Genomic DNA, 23,488 nt, shown 5'->3' with positions numbered 1-23,488 from the left:
GCACTAAATATCTCTACGCGCTATCAACGGCCGTGGCAATGACTGCGCTCTTCGTGCTTGGTATAACCTCGTATGCAAATAATGCCATGATCCCAATAATGTTACATTCTTGACGCCGTTTCAACTCCGAACACTATGCACAGGCTGCCTCATCTACCCAGATTACGCCCTTTAGAACTTCCGCCGTCCAAGTGTCGGCTTCCAGTCCAGCGGATGTGTCTCCTCAGTAGCGTTATCATCCTGCTTCCAGATCTTGATTGACTTGTCCGACTCTCCAGTGATGAGACGCAATCCAGACTTGTCGAACGTCGAGCACATGACACCTGCTTCAGCTTCAAGAGAACCTGGTTGTGCGATGCTCTCTGTGTGCTGGAAGCGGTGACCTGTCTTCCAGTCGTAGAACGAGGCCTCGCCATTGTCGCTACCAGCGAACATGATGTTATCCTCGTTGACAGATAGTGTATTGATGATGCTGTTGACGGGCGAGAAGTTTTGCATAAAGTTACCTTCCGGACACAGCCATTGTTTCGCCGATTGTGCAGATCCAGACGCAAATGTGAACTCAGTCGGGTGTGTGGCAAGAGAACGGACTGACTTCTTGTGGTGAGTGAGTACTGTACGCGTCTTTCCGGCAACAAGATCCCATAGTCGTATTGTACTGTCCATGCTTCCAGAAAGCACTTGAGGTTCGGCTTCTTGGCATTGGATTGATGAAATAGTTCCCTTGTGGCCTCCGAGTACGTGGATGTTACTGCGCGATCGCATATCCCAAACGCGGACTACGCCATCTCGTCCTCCAGTACACAACACGTCTACAGTCGGATGAAGGGAAAGCGAGTAGACTCCGCTCAGATGGCCGTGGTAGTGTCGGATTACTTTGTTCGTCTCCAGATCCCAGCATTTGACCATTTTGTCTTCTCCGCAAGAGAAGAGGTATGGATGCCGCGGGCTCACTGCGAGTCCTCTGACTGCAGAAATGTGTCCTGTCAATGTGATCTTGAGTTGACCGCTGGCCAGATCCCAAAGCTTGATTGTCCTGTCCGCGGCACCCGTCGCGAACCATTGGTTTCCAGGTTCCATTGCTACCGATCGTACCTATACGGAGTCAGTTACTGTCGCATAGAATTCTGTTGCTTTACTTACCCATCCCATATGTCCGCTGATGACAGTCTTGACCTTCCAAGGCGCATGCCAGTCAGGCTTCGCTTGCCGGACCACGTCCTTCCTAACCAGCGCGCTGGACGTCTGGTCTCTGTTTGGCGTAGGCCCCTGAGCATTTGGCGCAGCGCCCTTTCCTCCAGCTCTTACTGCTAACTGCATCGACTGCGCGTCGCGCGCCTTGTCTGCCTTGTCTGATACGCCCTCAATCATTCTTTGCATCTTGGGGTCCGATGCCTTCTCTTCGGCGTTCTGCGCCTTGATCTTTTTGCGTCGCTCGGCCGCTGTGGATGCTGCGCTGGCCATCTTTGCAGCCAACGCAGGTGGTAGCTCGCGTACGTGCTCATATTCGTTGCGAATGCGCGATGCGACGCTGGCCTGGTCTGCGGCGGCCGAGGGTGCTGGTGTTGTTGGGTGTATCGAAAAGCTGCCATTAGAGGCGTGGTCTAGTGCTGCTGATGAAGCGAAATCGGCGGCGAATATCTCTCGTGTCCGCTTCGAGGACGATCTAATAAGCTGTTCCGCCGTACTTGGAAGTCGCGAAGCTGCGGTTTCGGCCATGGTGACGACGTGATATGGAGGATGGAGATTACTGCAGCGATGTAAGCTATGGTTGAACGCGACAAAGGTGACGACGATAGGATAAACTTACGCGTTGAGGTGTTGGGTGATACTAGAGGCCGACTACTGGTCGTCGACTCTCCATCGCGAACATTGACGGAAGTTTCACTAGCGCGCCTGCCTCACTAAGCCGAGCTAAGGCCGAGACTCATCTTATCTGATCTCCGTGCTGCACTCTCAGCCTCGAGATCGACTTAAGCACGACATATCTTGCTATCTTCACACCATTCGGACTCTTGATATAAAACGTTGTATGCTTTGGCCAGCCTTCATCGTTTCGCTATATCCACATACTTTCTCTCATCTTGCGACAACCACTGGTATGCCTGACTGTTCCTTGTACGGTCAGGTTTTGTCTTGGACATGACTCTGAAGTTGAGAGTACAGACCTCCTAAATTCCTCCCTCAGGTACGGCTTCCTTTGATGCTAAACCTCTACTGGTGGAGGCATTAAATTCTACTAATTTGTTGCATCCTTTCGACACCATGGATACGCAACCTTCAGCACGCTCCAAATAAAGCCAGTCTTTCGAATGTATTGCGCACCGCGGCAGCATACCACACCTACGCATCACTATCGACCATTTCGTCTGCTCATAGTCAAAACCGAGCACGGGGTCTATCTTAAGGGATCGAAGAAGACATTCACATAAGCTATTACGATCTTGCCGCTCATCCAAGTACAACTCCAATGGCCAGCGCGATAGAAAGGCAGGTAGCAGTCTGCGCTGCAGGTGCTTACTCTTCTTCGTGAAAGGATGACATTTGTTAGCGTACACGGCCCGGGGACGCAGGATGTGATGCACGAATCCCAACCGGAGGAACAGACTGATCTTGGAAGCCCCGAGACGCAACATTGGGAACCCGATGAGGTTACGTGGCCGGCAATCTCGTACGTAAGAGTACTGGTGAGCGATTTCACATGGGTGCCAACAAAATCGGATCGTCCGATATTTGCGGTGGCTAAACGGTCCAATGATGCAGAATGCTCGCGTGTACACACCACAACTCAGACCTGCAGGGGACACGATCCTCAGCGCCATGGCTCTGTAATATTGCGGCGCGGAGCTCACATGTCAGATGCTGTCAGCATGACATATGACATTCCCGTTCTTCTGTATAGGCCAACACGTTTTGATAGATATGTAACGAACGTGTCAACACGACCAAGCCTACGACCACTGCGATGCTTGTTTCCCCAGATCGTCCGGGTTCTCCGCTTTACAGCCCCATGTTTTCCAAAATTGCGCAAAAGTAGCTGGACAACGTAAATACAAGCACATGCAACCGAGGAACTTGATGCGAGAGACAGACCGAGCCGCCAGATCCTTCCATAGACGGAAGCCACCTCCGCATTATATGACGCAGGAACGGCCAAACCCTTGCAATTCAACAACAGCGTCGTATTGGTCTGATGAATACGGCATAGCAGGAAAGAAGTGCACTCTACACCACCACGCCTAAGAATACACAGCACGGCTTCTGCCTCTGAGATTGATCTCTGCAGACGAATGCAGGTACAGCTGACGCTGTCAGCCTCTCGCCACTCGACCGTCTTTTCCCGAGAATTTTACAGTGGGCGTTCGGATGGCGCATCCGTTCGGCGAGTGGGCCAGGTTCCTGCACGACTTAATGGGCAAGCTTAGCCAGGAAGCCGCAGCATGGATTGCCCCGGATGTATGGCCGAGAAGGGTCGAAATTCTGCGGGGTTGTAACAACGGATTCAGCGCCAGTTATCGATTTTGCTGTCACAGTGTCTCGCCTTGCGCCTGTCGCCACCCCATGGCTACTGTACGCATACTCAAGAAGGAGTATTGTCGACGAAGCTGTTGTTTACAAGGACACAACACATGGTGGTTGGTTTTGCGTTCTCCTATGCGTTCCTTCCAAGCCTGCCCCGGATTTTCTCGCTTTGCGCCAACTCCAGAAGCGGTTAAATTAGGACGGCCAGCTCCGTCACTGGCTGCAGGACATCCAATGAACAAAAGCTTCTAGTGTCTTGGCGCCTTAACAGGTTCTTCCCCCGTCCCTTGCCTGAGTTCGCCGTCGCCCCAATGCCTATGTTCACCAATGATATTCAATCGACGCACAAATAGCTTCTTACTCGATTTATCTGCACTACACGCTCGTTGCAATTTTTATCCAATACGTCAGAAAAATTAGTACTGCAACTACGCGGATACTATCTCCTTTGTTTCACTCTTTATGAATCATGACCACTCGTTGGTGTAGACGCGGCGCGCCTCGTTCCGTGGCAACAAACCTCCCCATTGTCAGTCCAGTCTCGACCAGCCGCAGCTAGGAGTTGGTAGTCTGGGGTAGCGTCATCAAGCGCTACTGCATTGAGCAATACCTCCAGGGGCTGCACGCAGATCTTGAACGGGGGGCGAACAAGATGCCCTTCGTGGTATCCACTTGGATGCTACAGTACTAGCTTGTTTCTTGCCTGGACATGGGAGGCCTCGAGATCCGCTTGATATAAAGAGCTTGTGGTAGTCTCATCTTCGTGTTCCTGCAAGCTTCACTGTCGTTATACATATACCAAAGAACTTTCACTACATCGATCACTGTATCAACATCAGAATACCCGCCAAAATGAAGACCTTCACCATCGCTACCATCGTTGCTCTTGCCTCTGTTGGCGCTGCTCAGCTTGACAACATCCCGTCTTGCGCTGTATGTTCCCATGATCTCTCCTTTGTATGTATCGTATAAACTAACATCATTCAGCTCAACTGCTTCGTCGGTCCCCTCACCAGCGACGGCTGCTCCTCCCTCACCGACTTCGCATGCCACTGCAAGAAGGGCGCTGAGCTCCTCTCCCAGGTCCAGCCCTGTGTTGAGGGTGCTTGCGAGGCCGCTGACCAGGCCGCCGCCATCTCCGCTGTTGAGTCCACCTGCGCTGCCGCCGGTGTTCCCATCAGCATTCCCGATGCCAGCGCTCCCGCTGCCAGCTCTGCTGTAGCCTCCGCTACATCTGCTGCTGCCTCTGCTGCCTCTTCGGTCGCATCATCCGTCGCCTCTGAGGCTTCTTCCGTCCTCTCTGCGGCCTCCTCAGCCGTCGCATCTGCCGCTTCCTCTGCGTCTGCCTCTCTGTCCGAGTCCGCCTCTGTGACCCCCACTCCTTCCGCCAGCGGCAACATGACCGCTACTCCCTCTGCCTCCATGTCCGAGTTCACCGGTGGTGCTGCTCAGGCTACCCAGGCTGTCGGTATCCTCGGTGCCGCCGCCCTTGCCATGCTCGCTTTGTAGATACCCTCACTTTCTGGACCGCAGCATGAATCATTGACTTGTTGGTCATGATTGGGATGTAATGGAAATTATGTTGGAACGGAATGATTGGATGTTGTAATACCACCTAAAAACAATAATGCGATGCCTAATACTGCAAACTTCATGCCTCTACCACGTTGCTTTCGTCGCTAATCATTCAGCTTCCCACATAGCATCGAGAATGGTCTTCGCCAGCTTTTGCTCCTTCGCATACCTTATCTGAAACCACAGCACGGCAATGGCAGGCGAAACAGATATCGTGTCGCATAGATGAGCAAATATGGGTCGCCCTACTTTCGCTTGGATGAATGGCACTTGTGCTATGTCATCGCTTACAGCAACCACATGCGACGAAATCTCTACTCAAGAGTGCACACTAGAGTCACCTCATTAAATTTGCTTTCTGGAGCATTTATCAGGATGTCTTCTACTACAACTGCTATAGTCATTACTTGGGTAGCGATTGCGGCTTCACCCCCATCATACCATCTGCGTGTTGGTCAGCCCCATCTTCCGTACATGATTTAGCGCCGGTTGTGGAACGCCAAACAGACAATGTGGCTTATCAGCTACTAACAAAAGGTGGGCTAGACCCTTGCTGCTACATCAGGCTGAGTAGAAGTTGCTACCCACGCGGACCATGTTCCAGTGGATTATAGCATGCCGGAGCATCTGTTTATCTCGTCGCTGCTTCTATCTTACAACCGGTCCATGTACCTATGCTCTCTTGCCCGGCTGGCAGACGTCCTTGACTGTGTAGAGCCTTTTACCAGCTCACCACCGCGGTCTTTACTTGTTCGACTTTCTCTGTCGACTTCCGAGTCGCAAACGATGCATACATTCAAACCTGAATTAAGGCGAATGGGAATACGGTTTGCCACGTTAGATCAAAAAATTTGTGCTAGTTGCAACCAGGAGACTCTCGTTGATACTGCCAAAGAGCACGTGTTCTGTCTCCGCCGGGAATGTTGGTTTCAGGCGGAAGATCATCTTATCATCCCAAAGGACACGAAGATTAGTCAGAGTGAAACAACGCTTACAATTAAACTAGTAAGTCGACATAAGGAAGGGGGTGTAGAGCATTCGTTTCTCCGTGTACGCCCTGTGGAAGTGTTGTCTATTGGACTCGAGGTGACAGCAGCCGATGGTTTCCCGTTCAAGCTAACAGCGCCACCTCTCTATTCTATTGTTCTACCTTTCGAATCTTTGGTTGATATATCTCTTGATGTGGTAAACGATACGAGAGTTTTGTGCCACAAGGCTAAGAACTCGCAGGGCGGTTTCAACTTCGTAAAGAAGGACAGTCTTGATCTGAGCAACGTGAATTGAAAGGGCATGACCAAATGGAATTGCATCGTTTTCCAGAAATCAAGGACAGCGGAAAGAGGCCAAAACACTAGGAGTGCAGGTGACGAACGAGTAAGACGGAGCCTGGAGCCAATCATCAGAAAACACTGACTTGCTTTACACGGATCCGCATGTACTCATCATGGCCCAACCCGATCTTATTCCTCGACTTATTTCCCGATCCAATACATTTGAAGCACTTCACAGGTAGCCAGATAGTTATGATGAGAGGGGAAATTTGCTTTGCCATGTAATTTATGATAAACTCTACCCACGGAAAAGAAAAGCAGTATCACTGATTACCCGCCAGACCAACCACCACCGATGTGCTGGCAAAAAAACCAATCCTGGTGTCTCCACAAATCCCTTCGCGCTCGCTCGAGTCCCCTTCAAATGATCTCATCCCACGGTCGCGCATGCGTACCACTTGGGATTTGAATCTTCGAAGCAGGGCTCCTCGCCAGGCGTCCCAGTCGGTCCCTCATACATGGGTGGATCGATCGCTCCTTTGCACTGCTCCTCGCTTCTGGTAGCTGTTAGCATACATCCTGTAGTAGGCGCTTATTCGACTTCAATTGTCCGAGTCCCTTCCGGGTATCGACCAACAAGGGCTTGCACGGACTGCACTTACAAGTGAAATGAGCACTGGCACCCTCCGTACAGACTGTAAGCATAGGCCTCTTGATATCCAGGTATGGACTGGTTGTAGTAGATCGCCGTGCAATCAGTATATGCGGAGATACTAGCGTAGGCGCTGCTGTTTCGTTCGGTGAGGACGTAGCCGCAGTTGTATGGCTCGCCATAAGTAGGTGCGGACAGTGCAACAGGTAAGGCAGAGAGCAAGCTCGCGAGAAAGGTGGTGAGATACATCGTAGCTATCGGTCGGTAAAGTTGGTTTCAATCGGGACACGGGATGTAACTGATGTGGTTGTGAACGCAATCGGATTGCGAGGCGGAAAGGCTTTTTATGAGAGATCTGGAGTGCTTTCAGAACTATCTTCGAAGTGTTGTTTGGGCGATGTGTGATGCTTCAATGGAAATTATGCGAAGCCTAAATACTACATGTGAGTCGCAATGAGCTCATACTTCAATATAATCGCCAGTCGTAACCGAGCTGTCAAAATGCAAGTTCCCGTCATCAGCGTGGCTTTGGTATTCCCTTCCTCGCCTGTCATGGTCATCGGGCGTCGCACACATATACCGTTTCGATGTCACCTTCGCTATATTGACAAATGCGCCTGCTACGGTGCCCCATCAAGGACGGCAAATACGATCGGGAGCCATATGCGCAATATGTCGGTCAAGCCGAGTTGACGTGTTCGGAGGTAAGCAGGTTGACTGCTAAGCCACGCCTCTCTGGTACAACATTGGAATATATTCGAGACATTAGCAGCAGCTGCATGGCGTAATATCTGTGTCGATAACATAGCTCTAGTGTACTTGGCACAGTTTGCTACTTCATCTCTGCAACAGCGCGATCACCGATTGGTTGACGGTAGCGGTGAGTATAGCTGGAGGTGTTACTGCAACGGTATGACGAAAGAAACTGGAGACCGTAGTGTTCAAAGTAGTCGCACCGATTCCTCATATAGATGTGTTACGAACGATGTTAGCAGCACCAGAGCAAATGCGGTCGAAGAGGAGAAGCCGTAATAGTACAATGAAGGTCGTGTCTAAATAATGAGAGTACAAGCAAAGGTGTGCTACTTCGTAGTAATAAAGCATCTAATGCATACTTCGCGGTCGCTGTAGGCGTAACACTAATGTGGCGCGTACTGCTGGATGTGGGCGCAGTGGAAGTGGCACAGGGGGAGTGGGGAAAGAGGCGGCACTAGCGTGGCCCTGACGTCCACGTGAGAACGCGAGGTCCCGACGCGCCAACACGTCGTCGACATAGGATCAAGTCTCCGAAGCCATATCAACATCCAACTTGACTACCACCCAAAATGAGCCGAGCCAGTATTGAGCAAGCCCTTACGGGCCTGATTCCTACGCTGAGTGGACCACTTCCACCTGAGCTGGTAGAGTTGGCGCTTTCCCTGCTCACGCGCTCGCGAAGTGTTGCGACATCCATGAAGCCAGACGAAGAGATCGCACGACCATACGCATGCGCGCAATTAGCATGTGAGAGGTATGAAAAGTATCAGCCCAACATCTGAACCAAATACTGAACCCCAGAAGGCTGAAGAAGCGTCTCAATCTCCCTACCATAGCATCACGTCCGCCCTGCCCCCCACGCATATATAAAAAACTATACAACTACCTCAGTAGCGCACTCCCCGACAGCACGACAACCCGCGAACCAACAACGCCACGTAAAGCGACAGCATCTGCCCCAGCATCAGCACGCAACACGCCGAAAACACCGTTGAGCGCGAGGAAGACACCAGGGAGGGTTGAGAGCAATGGCGAGGCGCCAGAATGGGTCATGCCTACTATACGCGCCCTAGCAAAGAATTTTGACTACACCAGTTTAATACCACACGTATATACCGGAGTGGAATCCATCTTTCCCCTGCTATCCCGCATGTCCGCCGCCGCCGCCGCCGCCGAAACACCCAGCAAGCGACCCAAACGAGCCACAACCTTTTCCTCGGGAGACGTCAGCGATACGCGCACACTCAGTCTCATCGTCGTGGTGTTTCTGCTCGTCTACTCACGCATGAAAGACATCGACGTCTCAATACAACAATACAATGAATGGTTGGCAAAAGCAGTGAAAGCAGTCTTGGAACCTCCTGCTGCCAAAGATGTTACAGACGGGGAACTTCAAATCAAGATAGAAGAGACGATGAAGATGGCAAAGGAAGAGGGATGGCTGCAGATGCAGTGGTTTGATAGCGTTAAGCCTCAGAGTGATGGGGACGAGATGGAAGGTGTGGAGTTGAGCGATGGCGCGGCAGCCCAGGGCAAGGGCATGGGACTGAGGGCTGGTGGGAGTGATTATATTGGCTTAGGGACTATGATGCAGGATGCGACTGATTATCTTGGTGAGCGTCAACAGGAGGATTATACGAGGTGGAAAGCCAACATTTTGGCAAGAGTACAGGAACTTGATACGGCAACATAGTTGGACTGTGTACTATCCGGCATCGAATGAAAGTATTGTTCGGAAGATTCGCTTGCATATTGCATACCTCAACATATCCCGTCTAGCCTGGTGCTCGAGGGAGGGGGCGGATCAACCGTCTTGCATATGCCCTTGGCCAGTACGAGTACGTGAAATCACGGGATGTGACCAAGATGAGGAAGCAGGATATACAATGGGGCGCTTGATGAGAAGGGAAAGACAATAGAATAGACTGACGGGATGAAACGCAATACTTCTAAATCATGCAAGGGAGAGGATGTAACCTATGCGAAGCAAGAGTTGGATGAAACGCAAGCGACGCGTCATGACAATGTAGGAACCGATCTACAGGAGTACATTACCGGATATCTGGATAGTAAGTTCCGATGGCAAGATGCTCCAGTAGGTCTCAGTGAAACCTCAAGACGTGCGCAGCATTCCTTGTTGGCATATCTACCTCACAAAATCTACCGTCCCTCTCCAGGCATGCCTATCGTATGACGCAACATACCCAGCTCTAAGCCATCATAGTATGCAACCGGACCACGTTCTTCCCCCGGTTTCTTACGCTAAGGATCTTGGTATCCACTCTGCCCACCTCTCTTTTGGCAGTGGCCTGCTCACCCGGCTTGGTCACCTCATCTGACGGTACGTCTTCGATACTAAACAAGATGTGCATATCGAAGTTGTTATGTCTACCCTTGAACGGTGACTTCTCGTTCGTCACTACGTTCGCCTTCGTGATCCTTTTAATTCCAAGTTCGGCCTTGTGGGCTGCGAGCAAGTGGCCAGCGGTTGCGCCTATGGGTGAGCCTAGAGGTAGTCAGTACGAAGTTTCAGTAAGATTGGTGAGCTGGTAATTAGGCCAGGAGCACCCCACGGTGAATCCGGTCGACAATTACACTCTTCGAAACGTGACTTACCGATCAGGACCCTGAATTCCTCGCTCCCAATCTCGAAAACGGCACCCGGCCAAGTCTCCAAGGCGGTCTTGCCAACATTCTTTAAAGCTCGAGCAACCAATCGACTAGTGTCTGCATTGATGACATGGTGAGCGCCATAGACTCGGAGTTTCTTCATATACGGATTGTCGCGGTACCAATAGCCCCAGAGGATGTCAGACGCGAACTGGAGTTCAGGAAGCTCTCCAGCACCTGCTGGTCGTTTCCAACCCATGCCTCTAAGCACGGCGTTGCGTGGACTCTCGATGTTTTTGACAATCAGCGCTCCACCGTGGTTAACAGCAAACTCATAATACGCAGCTGTTGCCTAGAGTATCTTGTCAGCCTTGTTCTCAAATGTAGGCTATTGTCCCTGTCGACACAGTGAAAGTGGATATGGCTTACCATATACTGCTTGCCCCCGACATAGTACTTCTGTTCCATGACAGGGATCATCTGGCCCCACTCATCATCTGGATCGGCACGATTCTGATCGTAATGTTGAATAGCCAAGCAATCGTTGGCTCCTTCTTGAGGGTTACCCTCGTCGTCGTACCTTGGCCGTGCGTCTAGCCCGAGAGCTTCGAAAGCGGTCTTGAGTCCCATGCCCTCGAAATCACACGCCCAGCCCTTATCGTGATCTGAATCATGCCAGAACCATGTTTCGAGCTCAGCTAATAAAAATATCAGTCATGATTTAACGATACCTCTCTGGAGAACTGCACTCACCCCTGAGGTCACCTTTCCATCTGCTTGCGGCGGAAGGTGGTTGCCTCGTATCTTTCTCCAGCCATCCAGCGCCCTTGTCGGTGGCTTCCATCAAACACATCATGTGGTCACCCTTTTTCAGATACTTGTCCCAAAGAGCCTGATCAGCTTGATGATTTGGGTCGAAGTCATTGGCGCCGAAGGCGGGGACGAACTCGGGAGCATTAAGATCGGGAGGGCTGAATCCGGGAGGAGCTTTCGAGGGGTCATCGCTGAGAAGTTTGGGTGAGAGCGCAGGAGGATTCTCAGTGAACCTGCCAGAAGCCAAGGCAGTGAGCGCGATAATAATGCCTGAAGCGATTCGAGGTCTCATCTTTCGAATATGTGAGATGAGTGGTGTGCGAGTCAAAGACTGGGAAGTGCGACGTACACAAGGAAAGCCCGTTCGTGACTTGGTACACGCTAACCGCACGTAACGGTCAAGTGAAGGAGCGACCAGTGAGACAATATCTTAGTGCGCGAGGGCCGGATACTGAGATTAAGATCGCGTGAAACAAGGTCTCAGTACTATCGTACCTACAAATTCGGCTCACTCCTTGTATAGTTCCGCCGTTCTCACCCTCCCCTCTTCAAGTACACTCCTCAAAACCCCGTCCTCACCACCACTTCTCGGTACAAGCCTGATCCCAAAGTCTCTTGGAATAGCCACCAAAGCACTCTTAATAGCGTTATAATCCACATAATCTGTATTTGGAGGGTTCGTCACACTAGCCTCAATCCTATACAGACTGAGCAAACGAAACAGCGCAGCATAGATGAGTTTGCTTGCTATCAAGGCGCCCGGGCATGACCTAGAGCCAGCGCCGAAGGAGAGGTGAGGCGGATTGGCGTGTGAGGTTGGTTTATGTAAAGCGTCTGGGGAAGAGGGGGTAGTAAGCCAACGTTCTGGGTTGAAAGTTGCGGCGGTGGGACCCCAGTAGTCGGTATCTGTAGGATGTTAGTCTGTCGTCAAATTGCTGAGGGCTAGGTGTAGTTGGGGCATCAACATACCATGATTCCCAGCCTGAGCATTGATCAAGACCATGGTCCCCTTCGGTATAACAGCGTTCCCCCATCTTACCTCCCCCATCGTCTTACGCGGCAGGCTCATGTTACTAACTGTGTAGTACCTCCCCGCTTCCTTCACAATAGCATTCAAGTACGGTACACTTTCCTTTTCAAAGTCCGTTGCCCAGGCTTCCTTCACTGCCGCGTCGGTAGGATACATTTTGCGTATCTCCTCATACGCGCGATCTTGGTAAATCTGGCCCGCAGGTGTGGATAGGGAGCCGATGCAAGAAACGAGGGTACCGGGTATAGTTTCGAAACCGCCAGAGACGAGAGATAGGCAGATGGAACTTACCTCTACACCTGTGAGGCGGGTTTCTTCGTCTTTGAGAATAGCGGCGCTGATACATGGTTTCTCTGTTCCATTCTTAATCATCTCGCGGACTTTGTTTAGGAGCTCATCTAGGTACTTGTCTCGTCGTTCGCGTAGTTCCTTTGAGCGCTGATTCTTTTCGTTGTTGGGGTGGTACCGTAGGATGGGGACGTAATCTTGGTAATTCTCTGAGGCTGAGCGGAGGAGTGAGATGGCTGATCCGACTTCGAGAATTTCACGAAGAAGATCATCATAGACTGCGTCCATACGAATGCCATAGCATAGCGTTAGGGTTGTGTTGAGGGCGTAGCGCTGGATGTAGGGCCGGATGCTGACTTCTACTTCCCCACTCTTGCTGTCACGGTGGAGGTCTCGGACGATGCAGTAGGATTCTAGGTCGAACATGTCGTAGTAGTTCTTCATCATACCCTTGCTTAACGTAGTCGATGCAGCTTTGCGCTTGTTCCGACAACTCTCGTCCCATGGCGAACTTCCAATAGTGAAGCCTTGTGTCGAGGAGATCAAACCATGGAAGGTATACAGCTTCGGTCTATCGATGAGCCCCTGCGAATTGGAAACTAGGATCTTCTTGCAGTCTTCAAAGGAATTGACAATCACAGCGCGCGTATTACCAAGCCGGATTTGGAAGACCGAGTTGCCGTACTGGCGCCACCACTTTTCGCATACTGTAGCATGGTCGTCACCAAGTTGAGTTAGATGGCCTGTGATTGGGAGAGCGCCTGGTATCTCTGGTATACCGCGGATGTATGGGATATCGGTGCGGGTAAGCAGCTGTCACGATCAGCTCGAGTGTTAGTCGGCATGTAATGGAACGAATACCTTGTATGCTACGAAAACAACAGCTACAACAATTAACACCACCACCACATGACCAGCAGGCATGTACCTAACATGTGGTAGTATATCCGGCAAATGGTCCATGTTAGAATTCCGCAATACGAAGCGTAAAGATCAACAACAAGTAATAAGGTTTGTTGGTAGAGTACCGAGAAGGGTTACTTATGTTCGCCATCCTCCTGCCATGCTAGGAAACTACCTGCACCCAATGCTATCGTGCATGGTCGTGAGGGGTTTGTTCGGAAGCATTCCGAAGATAACGAGCGGCTTATCAGTTCTTCTCCCACCTTTGGTTTGTTTGAAAAGCGCGCAACGCGCAGGCAGCGTCTCTTCACCAACATAGAAGAAGCTTTCGTGGGCCCAACAGTCCTTTCGCGTAGACTTACCCAATGAAGCTGGTAGGTAGAAGCACAGCATATATGGGAGTAAGGATGATGCAAACATACGGGACACCATCTGACATTGCGAGGAAGGTCGTGTTCTCTAGTGATCACTGGCGCAAGTCGGTGAGCTAAAGTTCCGTTGGTGGCTGACTAACACGCGTGGACGGCTCAGGCATCCTGCTCTTGCGTCACGCGTCGTGCTAGGTTCCAAGCCCTCCCTTTGGAGTTCCACGCAACCATGTTTCTGCCTGAAGATGTTTGCGCAGCTATGTCTGCCTTACGGGGAAAGTGCTCATGTCAACGATACTATAAAAAGGAGCACTTCCGTCTTGATCACATACTAACAGCTTATTAACACAGCCATTGCAGCCGTCTACAGCCCACAATGCCTATCACCGAACTCGCCCTTCTCCACCTCACTCCCGGCACCACAATCGACGATGCAGCCCTCCGTTCGAACCTATCTCATGCGAAAACCGTCCTGCAGAACTATACAGGCCGCGCCTTTTACTACATGCAGCAAACGGAAGACCCATCATGCATCTACGTCATCGGGGAATGGGACTCGCTGGATCAGCACCTAAACGACTTCATCCCAAGTGCAGATAACCAAGCATTGCTGGAGAGCTTGGAGCACGCCCTTACCGTAGAATCCAACCTCGAACATCTCGATGTAGCGAACGCCGATCTTCCCTTACCGACGAGTCCTGCGCTACTCGAACAAGCAAGGACGGGGGAGTTGGTATGGAGTGTTGTCCACCATACCATCAAGGCTGGGGAGAAACATCGGTTTCTGGATACTTTCCATGCAAATAAGCGGTATTTGCAAGATTCCATCACTGAGCTGGACGGTAAGATTGGGGGTGGGTGGTGTGTTGGCCAGGGAAAAGAGAATGTGTTTGTACTTCTTTGTCCGTGGAAGAGTGTTGACCAACATGAGGAGTTTGGCAAGACGGAGGGATTTCAGAAGTATGTGAAGATTACGGAGTGGATTGATGGGGCGGATATCAAGCATGCCAAGTTTCTGGATATCTGATTTTCATGTTTTGGGGACATAGGCTACCTAGGTACAATACAGAAAAATCAAGCTTTTTCGAACATGAGGTCTCTCACCTTCATCATACCTCGCCCGATATCTCTTCTTGATCTACTGCCCCATCAATATCTTCAGCGTCTCCACCCCAACCCCCAGCACCTCCTGACTCCGAGTCCCCTTCAATACTTCCTTCAACTCCTCCACAACCCCCTTCCCCTTACACTTCTCCCTCCCTCATCAACTTCCACAACACTTCTCAAACAAACCACACCCCGATACCTAATCCCCTCATCGTCATCCCGACACAACCCCACCAACCACTCCACACTCTTCTCCTGCTTCAAAAATTCCAGCACAGCAATATCAACAGAAAGCAGCATCGCCAGCGCGCCACCAGCCGCTGAACGCGTAGCGCTATCATCGACATCAGTCATGGCGAGTAGGAGATGCAACCGATGTTTCGCGCGCGGCGAGCCATCAGCAAAGTTTCCAATGCAAACTGGTGAGGCCATGAGGTTGCATAGCAGCTCCGTTGCCGCACGACGTATCATCGTGTTTGCACTGAGTAGTAAATCATCAACAACGACATCGAAAGACTGACGTATGATATGATCTTGCGTGTTTCGATCCAAGCTCGCGAGGTTCGTGAGTGCGAGCAGCGACTCAAACGCGTGTAATTGCCATGTGCTCGACTCTGTTCGGCTGAGTTGGCTGAGGAGCGGGCGGATGGCTGATGTACTCGGTAATGCGGCGTTGAAGACATGAGAAGGGTTTATACTGATGAGGAGGCGGGAGAGGGCTTGTGCTGTTGTGGGCAAGGCGGTAGGGGGGAAAGGCGTCGTTCCTGTGGTTGAGAGTTCGTTTGTGGTGGATATGTGGTCCCAGATTTGGATGAGCAGTTTTACGGCGCCTTGTTGGGCCATAAGTCCGCGGCTTTTGGTTTCTTTGGATAGAGATAGGAGGATGAGACTGCTTTGGGTGAGGATCGATGGGGAACCTTTTTTGCAGACGTGGACGAGTAGCGGTACGACTCCGGCTTCGAGAACGCGTTTGCATCGTATTGCGACATCTTCGTCGTTGAGAAGGACGTGCGGTGCAGACGGCTTCTGGACGTTGGCGTAGGCTTTGAGTTGTGCCATGCGCTTCTCCTCTTCCGACTGCAAGGGGAGGTACTGTGTAATGTTGACGAAGATGGTAAGGCCGCCGAATACAATGTTTTTCGGTGATGAAGAATCGCTCATGGTTTCGATCAGGCGTTTGAGGAACTTTGGCGACTTGGAGAGATCTTCTCGCACTTTGGGCTGAAGGGAAGCGTAGGCGAGACCTTCGACTGAGTCCTGCTTTGAAGACGCGTCGCCGCCTATGACCATCGATTTGAAACTAGCAATCAAGTCACTCTGGTCTACTTTCTCCGCCCTGACAATCCTTGGTGCATCTTCGGATGGCTGCTCTTCCCCCAACTTGACGAGTATAAGCGCGGCCAGGTTGGCTCGTTTCTTATTCTGGCTTCCTGCAACCACATCTTCTAGCCACTCTCTGCAGTGCTTGCTGATGGCCTCTCGGCAATTCTTATCCACACATGCAGCGCTGATCAGCTCTAGAGTCGCTTGTTCAAGGTTGTGCGACTTCTTGCTCTGGACCCTAGACACCAATGTGCTGACAAAGCCATCTGTGAGAAAGAGTGCAGCTGCTGGTGTGACAGCGACCGGGAAGATAACTGCAGCTGCCGAAAAGGCTATGACCAGGTCGTTCGCGTCACCCTTCTTCGTCCGGGTCGCAACGAATTTCGATATCAATTCGCCAGCAGTTTCTGGTGCAAGCTCGAATAGCTTGATACTTGCAAGAGTAGCCTGACTGCGTAGGCTAGCGGGCAGTCGGATATCAAGCGAAGTGAGGATGACGTCGAAACTATCTGCATCGATGATACCCTTGAGATGCTCTGCGTAATGAGCGAGCAGCTGCGCAATGCCTTTCATCGCGCGTTCTGGGTGCTCAAGCGCCTCCTCCATCATCATAGCAAGACTGAGCATGAACATGTCTCTATGACCTGTTTTGAAAGATTCGTCGTCTGACCAGAGAGCTCGGTTGAGCAAGACCTTGAGCAAGCCGTCGATAGAGTCGTCTCCCCGCTCGAACATCTCGTAGTAAATGCGTGTCGGCTGTTCTCGGACGGCTTTGGCAAGCCACATCTGTGCTCCAGGGTTCTGGAGCAGCTCACCCGAAACCTGATCCAGCACATCATCTTCGCCCTTGAAGTCAAATAGAATGTCCATCGCCTGTTCCGCCTCTTTCTGCTTCAAGCCATGCGACTTGATCGCCTTGAGTGCTTTTTCTCCATCGTGTTCATCCTTGCTCCTCACCCACGCTCTGCAATAACCTAGCAGTTCGCTTTTACCCTCTTCTTCCTTCAGCGCAACCCATGCTTCTTTGATCCGCGGATGCTCAGGCGCAAATGTACTAGCTTCACGCAGGTACCGAGCTGCAACGGCTAATTCGCCAGACTTGGTGCTCTCACTTGCCTTATCTGCAAGCTGCACCGCCCTGTCTTCTTCAGATATCGTCGTCATAGTTGATTGTATGATGGATGGAGATCATTTCAACTGACGAACTTGTGGGCTCATGGTTGCGTACGTGTCACGGGGCCTGGATCGATTTGATGCACGGCGCACGGGCCTCAGCGGAGTCGTTTAGTGGAGCGCGGGGATGGCTGATCATCTCACCCAATTCTAGCGGCTGTCCCAAGGCGTCGTCGTCATTCCATCAAAAAGGTTTGCGAAGTAGGATATGTGAAGTACTGTTCATTGCTGAACAAAGCTCATGAAGTCATTAAAATAATCTAATCCTCGCTTTTTCGCACTGAAGCTTACGCGCATCTCGACCTGCGCCAAACAAAAATATGCGCCTAAAAGATGCTCAAGTACTAAATGCTTCGCGAAAACAAGAAGGCCCAGGACGACTCTGAATATATCGTACAAACCCCCAACCAAACCCGTATGCAAAACGCTATGCGAAACCCAATGTGTTATTGCGAAACGTGCGCCAACTCCGTTCCCAAATGACCTTGTCCCCGCAACTCCGTGCTCATATGTTCTAATCACCACGTACATGACCATTACTTGGTGTCGTCAACAGCCGTGTCCGCTCGCTTGCGCTGGATGACGCCAAGGAACAACAGACGCTCCCATACATCGTCCTTGACTAGCACGCGCGTCTTGTCGAATGGCAGCCCATCTAGCTCCCTTAAGCTTCTGCACAAATTGGCAAGCATCATTTCGGTGACCCGCCGCCTAATGCGGGTCTCGTAATCCAATCGCTGGAGGTGTTGCACGTCTGCTTCAACTTCCCCTTCAGGTAGAACGAAGCGGTTCGTGAGCTGCTCGTCGGAGGGTTTCTGCCTGAGAGACATGATTCGGTTCTCGCATGTCGGAGCATAAAAGCGAAGCGTGAGCGGATTGTCCCGCCAGTCTAGCTTTGAAAGTGTGCCTAGCTTGCCCAAGACTATTGCGTTGGCACGCAGACGTTCGAGTTTGTTGCCCGCCAGGAGAAGTTCGCTCAGCCGCTTGATGTTGAGGAGTGGTCGAAGATCCGTCAGAGAGTTGAAATTAAGATTGATAGATCGAATGTTTGGTGTAAGCTGGCCGAAGTTGTCTGGTAGCTCTTTGAGACCCATCGAAGCCAACTCCAATCGTTGAAGACTCAGCAGGTGCTGTGATATTTGCAGGCCATATGTTGGATTGAGTGAGAGATACAGGCTGCGTACTTCGGTGTTCCTGACCAGGTTGCTCGCACACATCTCCATATCTGATTCGGAATTGAGAATTTGTTCGCGAGCGGAAAAGGTTCGCAGGTGTCGAAGATGTTCTAGGCCCGACACTTGTGTCAGACAATTGCCATCGACGTAAAGAGACTCCAGCTTGGGGAAGTACTGATCGACATCAAGCAGTGTGGTTCCGTTTCGGCACAGGCGGATCGACCGTAAGAATCTGCAAGGTTTGAAAGGCGTATCAAGAAGAGGAAACTCTTCTATCTCATTGTCATCTACTCGTAGTTAGTAACATCCCGGCAAATAACGAGTAAGAAACATACCAAGGTTGAGATGCTGAAGCTGGGGTAAGCAGTGTAGGTTCCGCACTTCAAGCAGATGATTCTTCCTCAGATCCAGGTCGGTAAGAGATTTTCTATCAATGATATTAGCAGACGACAGATGGCAAGGAGCCTAGGCGCACTTACAGATTTGTTCGGCTGAAGTCAACCGTGTCGATTTCGTTGCCGCGAACACTCAATTCCATCAAGCCATCGAGATGTAGGATGCCTTGAAGAGATCTGATCTTGTTGTTGTCGGCCTTGAGTATTCGCAGATGCACCAGTTCAGCGAGACCGTCCAATCTGTCGACATCGTTGCCGGATATGTCAAGATGCTGTAGGTTGACGAGGGTTGTCCAGGAGGTAAGTCCATTCAGGCAATTGTTTTGCGCCTGCAGTCTCCGCATGGAGTATGGAATTCCCTCTACTTGATTGATTCTGTTGTCCGAGACGTCGAGCTCCTCGAGTTGGTAACAGAGCTCATCAAGACGATGTAAACTACTGAGATCTTTCTTGCTGAGACTGACATTGCGAAGGTCTTCCCAGTACGGCTCATCAGGCTCCACATCTTGTAGCGCCTTCACAAGCTCCGCAGTGCCTTGTGCATAACGATCTTCTAGAGCTTTGGAGAAGCGACTACCGTTGTGCTTTACCACAACTCGATCTGGGAGGTCAAACTCGTCGATCTGGTTCAGGGTGAACTCAGGTAGATCGCTGAGCATGAAAGTGACATCCTTTACAGGTGAAGATGGTGCAGCGACAAGCGTATCCCGTCGTCCGTGACGAAGGGAAGGCGCAGAGACGTTCATTGATAGTTCCATCCGATAGTTCTTCGATGGAGCATCATCCAAAATCGACAGGTCACCATCTCCGTTGAAGACGGGCAAACGGCTGGATCGTCCTTGCGACATGGTCCGGGTACCATTCGCCTGTCCCCAAGCTGGTTGCTTCTTTTCTGACATTTGCTGAGCGCTTGATGGTCCCCATTGGTTTTGACGGCGCTGTTTTGGGGCGGTTTCTGGTTGGGTGTCCCGTGTTGTATCCTCGCGTTCAGCGATCGAGATAGTAACATTCCGTACTCGGGGACGTTGCGTAGTTGCAGGAGCATGGTCTCTTCCCTCAAAGTACTGGATCTCGTGCTCGATGCCGTCTTCTTCTGACTCTGGGATTGCATAAGTTGTGGGTGCATGAGGCATCTTGTGTGTACTGTAATTTCGCGGGGCCTGCGTGCTCCAAGAAGTAGCTCGTGTGTCTGTCTTGGGGAAGCTCCAGCCGAAGTTAGAGGCCTTGGAAGGTGCAGAGCTTGTATCCGTGTAAGCAACACCCTTTCCTTCACGGGTCACTGGTCGCGAGTCTTCCTCGGCGTCAAGCCTTTCTGTGTCTTCAAGAATGGTCTCGGATGTAGGCTGGAGGCGAACCGGAGAACCTGGTTTGGTTTCTTGCTCATGCATATCTTCCACAGTCAGATCGGGAATGTTGCCGAAGGGATCGTCTTCGCTTGCGTTCATACCGCTTGGTTCTTCTTCTTGGAATTGGTGCTGCCTTGAAGGGCTCTTCTGACGAACCCAAATATTCTTGTCGCGATCAAAGCTCATGCCGGCCACTTGTTGAGGAATTAAATGCGCCACCGCTTCCGGCGCTAGGGTTGCAACGCATTCCGAACGACGTGATGCGTTTGTGACGATTGTGTTTCCGAATGATGAAGCTGTCGACAGGAGTGTGGCGTTTCCGCGAGGCGCAGAACTAGGGCGATGGTCTTCGTCATCATCGGTTTGGTGCCTGTTGGGATTGTCCGTAATCCGAATATCATCCTGCTCAACCACCACGCTCTCTCCCTCCGGTGTCGCAGATCCTCTTAGACGCGAAACTCGGATGGAGTTGACTGAGGAATTCAAGAAAGTGTCGTTCTCATTCTCTTGGTATTTGCGGAGGTGGTCCATGATATTCGCATCCATGTTTTGCTTGTTCGCGTCCTGCCAGGATGACTGTCGACCCTCTTTGGTCGGGGGCCTTTCAAATGTCAATATACTAGAGGGATGGTCGTTGACTTCCTCGAGCAGCTGAGTTTCAGCTTCCGTTTCTTCAAGGCTACCCAGACCGCTAGTTGGTCGACCCTTGGTGCGGATAAAGTCCATAATCTTGAGCGCTTCGTCAAGGAAATCTTGTGTAGTGACAGATCGTTTGCGGTTCTTATCGCGCGCGCCAGGCTGTCTCCTCAAAGTAAACGCAGCAACCTGGTTGGCGACTGCCTTTGCCCGATCTCGTTCTGTGTCAGTATCTGACATGATAGATGAATCTAGGTGTTCCCGGATGGTGTTGAGTTTTGGTGAAGACTGAATGAATGCTTCTGTAGCTTCCATAATCTCTGCTTGTATCTCCTCTCGCCGCCGTTGACTAGGCGTAGGGTTGCGAGGTCTCAAGATGTGTCGCCGGGCTAATGTCTCTGAGTCGGCAATATTTTTCGAAGGATCCAGGCTGCCGTCCCTCCGCATATGTCCAACAACAGCTTGTATGGCTGCGTGTGAGTGTTGTATCGTGCCTGCTTCAGCACCACTTGGTGCAGCCTCGTCGTCTTCATCTTCATCTACAGCAGTGATAGTCCTCCTACGCTTGGGGGTGGGGTTCTTGAACGGCGACGTTGGACCTCGCTTCCCTTCGGCGTACTCGTGGATAATCTCTGAAAATTCTTCTGGAAATTCCTCCGTCGTGGGTTCAGAGACCTTTCGGTGTGGTACAAACTTTGGCCGACTAACGTTCCTCACAGAGTTTTCTGCCTGACTGGATACATGCCTCTTAGCTTTTGAAGGTTCCCGCCGGACTGGTGATTCGTCAAGCTGGAACTTGAAAGGTTGGCGGCTACCAGGGGGTGCAATATCAGTAGAAGGTGACGCGTCAGGTGCACTGTCGTTTTGTGCATCATAGTCGTCATCGGATGATATCGCGGAGAAGTCGCCAGAGAATTCATGCTGGTTTAGCTGGCCTTGGCCAAAAGACGGAAGTCTAAATGGCAGCTGCGACTGGCTTTGATCAAGGTTCTGCATGCTCCTCTCTTCTACCGATGTTAGTCTGGATTGCTTCGGCGCTGCCTTGGTTGACTCTATTGTGCCCTCTTTCACACTGGAGGCTTTCTCGGATTTGTACTCAAGCTGACTGAGTCGTCTCTGAATTCGGTTGCTTGTGAAGGTGTCGTGTGCATCGAAGAGCTTCAGAGGACTTCCCGAACCTTTTGCCCGGTCTGGACTCAGGAACTGTTCGCGTCGACGATGCGGAGTAGTTGGGTTGGTGACCAATGCTGGAGGAGGGGAAGGGTGTTTCGCGGTTGTATTCGACTGAGCTGTGCTGGCACGGCTACTAGACGGTCGCGACCCAGCTATCCTTTCAGGAGACGGGCTGAGTGGCTTTCGATGGAAAGACCCGTCCCTAGAATATCCGCCTCTTCGAAACTCTACATTGCGGTTCATTCCCGCCATGTCTGGAGTGCCAGCAGGAAGACCTTCCGGTAGCGATTCATCCTGTAGTCTGGCGAGGGAGGAATCTTCGCGGCTGTACCCCAGTGCGCTTTCTTCGTGCTCAGACTGAAAGTTATCTGGGGGCGGCGATCCAATCTGTCGTAGCCGATTGGCAAGCTCTGATCCTCTGAAGTTGGGGGCCGGGTTAGCAGCCTGGCTAGTCTTCATATTGCCGGTCATGGTAAGGTACACAGGGCTGAAGTTCTCGTTCTCGTATTCTATCTGGCCGCTCACGGTCCGTACAGGGTCGCTTGGCGGTGGCATGAGATTGTGAGAGCAATCTGATGGCTCTTCTTCGTGTATTGTTTCGTCCTGTGAGGGATCCTCATGGTCTGTTTGTTGTTCCTGCTCATCTTGTTTTGCTGCGTGGTCTTGCTCTTTCTGTCGCGAGGCAGGCCATGGCGGAGGGCTCGACGGCAACGGCACGGCAGAAAGACCCTTCAATAGTCCAAGTCTGCGCTTTGGCTGTGCAGAGTCGTCTGAAGCACCTCCAGCCGGCGGTTGGAAGATGTTCTCGAGACCTGTGGGGGCAAACAAGTCGGTCTGGTTGCCGTAGCCGACTTCGCCATTGACGAGCCTGCGCCTCCACTCGGGCGTGTCGTGGGATCCTTGCTCTTTGGTGGGCGACCTCGCGACCGTGTTATGCGCTACTGTTCCATACTGCATGTCTGAGCCTTGCGACATGGAAAAGGACGAATACGAAGCGCGACGCGGGGGCCCCATGTGTGACGCGTTGGGCGAAGATGGGGCGGGCGGAACGTTGATGTCGCTGAGGCTGCGCTCGAGGAGGGCGCTCCTCTGCTTGGGCGGTCGCAGCTCTTTGGCGATGCTGCGGACTTGGATTTCGGAGAAGGAGCCTGAGGATTGTCGCATGCGGGGAAGACGACTGCGGGCCTTCGCCGATGCACTCTGGGGAGTTTTTGTTGCTGCCGGGCTCTGGGCATTGCGTGCGATTGTGGCCGGCGAGTCCTGGACGACCCATTCTTCGGAGAGGTCCTCGAGCCATGGCTGTGTGGTGTTGTTGGCCATGGTGGTGGTGGTTGTCTCGGCCGGGTGCCGTGTTGGCCGTGTTGATGTCTCA

General features: G+C 51.6%; 9 protein-coding genes across 9 annotated transcripts; 3 read left to right on the top strand and 6 right to left on the bottom strand.

Annotated features, from left to right (window-relative positions):
* Positions 1 to 171: 171 nt before the first annotated feature.
* ALTATR162_LOCUS4835 (uncharacterized protein) lies at positions 172 to 1,719 on the bottom strand (the record flags this gene model as incomplete). The annotated part of the gene is made up of 2 exons (XM_043312450.1): positions 172 to 1,095; positions 1,144 to 1,719. 2 exons carry the CDS (start codon positions 1,717 to 1,719, stop codon positions 172 to 174), a joined length of 1,500 nt encoding a protein of 499 aa, XP_043168385.1.
* A 2,655-nt stretch (positions 1,720 to 4,374) lies between these two features.
* Positions 4,375 to 5,031, top strand: ALTATR162_LOCUS4834 (uncharacterized protein; the record flags this gene model as incomplete). Its single annotated transcript, XM_043312449.1, has 2 exons — positions 4,375 to 4,455; positions 4,510 to 5,031. 2 exons carry the CDS (start codon positions 4,375 to 4,377, stop codon positions 5,029 to 5,031), a joined length of 603 nt encoding a protein of 200 aa, XP_043168384.1.
* Positions 5,032 to 6,798: 1,767 nt separating this feature from the next.
* Positions 6,799 to 7,269, bottom strand: ALTATR162_LOCUS4833 (uncharacterized protein; the record flags this gene model as incomplete). Its single annotated transcript, XM_043312448.1, has 2 exons — positions 6,799 to 6,925; positions 7,031 to 7,269. 2 exons carry the CDS (start codon positions 7,267 to 7,269, stop codon positions 6,799 to 6,801), a joined length of 366 nt encoding a protein of 121 aa, XP_043168383.1.
* Positions 7,270 to 8,345: 1,076 nt separating this feature from the next.
* ALTATR162_LOCUS4832 (uncharacterized protein) lies at positions 8,346 to 9,469 on the top strand (the record flags this gene model as incomplete). Its single annotated transcript, XM_043312447.1, has 2 exons — positions 8,346 to 8,530; positions 8,581 to 9,469. 2 exons carry the CDS (start codon positions 8,346 to 8,348, stop codon positions 9,467 to 9,469), a joined length of 1,074 nt encoding a protein of 357 aa, XP_043168382.1.
* Positions 9,470 to 9,986: 517 nt separating this feature from the next.
* ALTATR162_LOCUS4831 (uncharacterized protein) lies at positions 9,987 to 11,491 on the bottom strand (the record flags this gene model as incomplete). The annotated part of the gene is made up of 4 exons (XM_043312446.1): positions 9,987 to 10,282; positions 10,393 to 10,738; positions 10,816 to 11,084; positions 11,140 to 11,491. 4 exons carry the CDS (start codon positions 11,489 to 11,491, stop codon positions 9,987 to 9,989), a joined length of 1,263 nt encoding a protein of 420 aa, XP_043168381.1.
* A 216-nt stretch (positions 11,492 to 11,707) lies between these two features.
* Positions 11,708 to 13,480, bottom strand: ALTATR162_LOCUS4830 (uncharacterized protein; the record flags this gene model as incomplete). Its single annotated transcript, XM_043312445.1, has 3 exons — positions 11,708 to 12,105; positions 12,169 to 13,330; positions 13,379 to 13,480. The coding sequence occupies 3 exons, from the start codon at positions 13,478 to 13,480 to the stop codon at positions 11,708 to 11,710; spliced, it is 1,662 nt and encodes a 553-aa protein (XP_043168380.1).
* A 684-nt stretch (positions 13,481 to 14,164) lies between these two features.
* On the top strand, positions 14,165 to 14,815 carry ALTATR162_LOCUS4829 (uncharacterized protein; the record flags this gene model as incomplete). The annotated part of the gene is made up of 1 exon (XM_043312444.1): positions 14,165 to 14,815. The coding sequence occupies one exon, from the start codon at positions 14,165 to 14,167 to the stop codon at positions 14,813 to 14,815; it is 651 nt and encodes a 216-aa protein (XP_043168379.1).
* Positions 14,816 to 15,178: 363 nt separating this feature from the next.
* Positions 15,179 to 17,382, bottom strand: ALTATR162_LOCUS4828 (uncharacterized protein; the record flags this gene model as incomplete). Its single annotated transcript, XM_043312443.1, has 2 exons — positions 15,179 to 15,229; positions 15,316 to 17,382. The coding sequence occupies 2 exons, from the start codon at positions 17,380 to 17,382 to the stop codon at positions 15,179 to 15,181; spliced, it is 2,118 nt and encodes a 705-aa protein (XP_043168378.1).
* Positions 17,383 to 17,927: 545 nt separating this feature from the next.
* On the bottom strand, positions 17,928 to 23,436 carry ALTATR162_LOCUS4827 (uncharacterized protein; the record flags this gene model as incomplete). Its single annotated transcript, XM_043312442.1, has 3 exons — positions 17,928 to 18,853; positions 18,902 to 18,993; positions 19,046 to 23,436. 3 exons carry the CDS (start codon positions 23,434 to 23,436, stop codon positions 17,928 to 17,930), a joined length of 5,409 nt encoding a protein of 1,802 aa, XP_043168377.1.
* Positions 23,437 to 23,488: the final 52 nt, after the last annotated feature.

This window comes from Alternaria atra (genome assembly GCF_907166805.1).
Source record: "Alternaria atra isolate CS162 genome assembly, contig: 23, whole genome shotgun sequence".
Taxonomy (NCBI): Eukaryota; Fungi; Ascomycota; class Dothideomycetes; order Pleosporales; family Pleosporaceae; genus Alternaria; species Alternaria atra.
The sequence above is the reverse complement of the archived record's forward strand: the minus strand, read 5'-3'. Positions and strand labels throughout refer to the sequence as shown.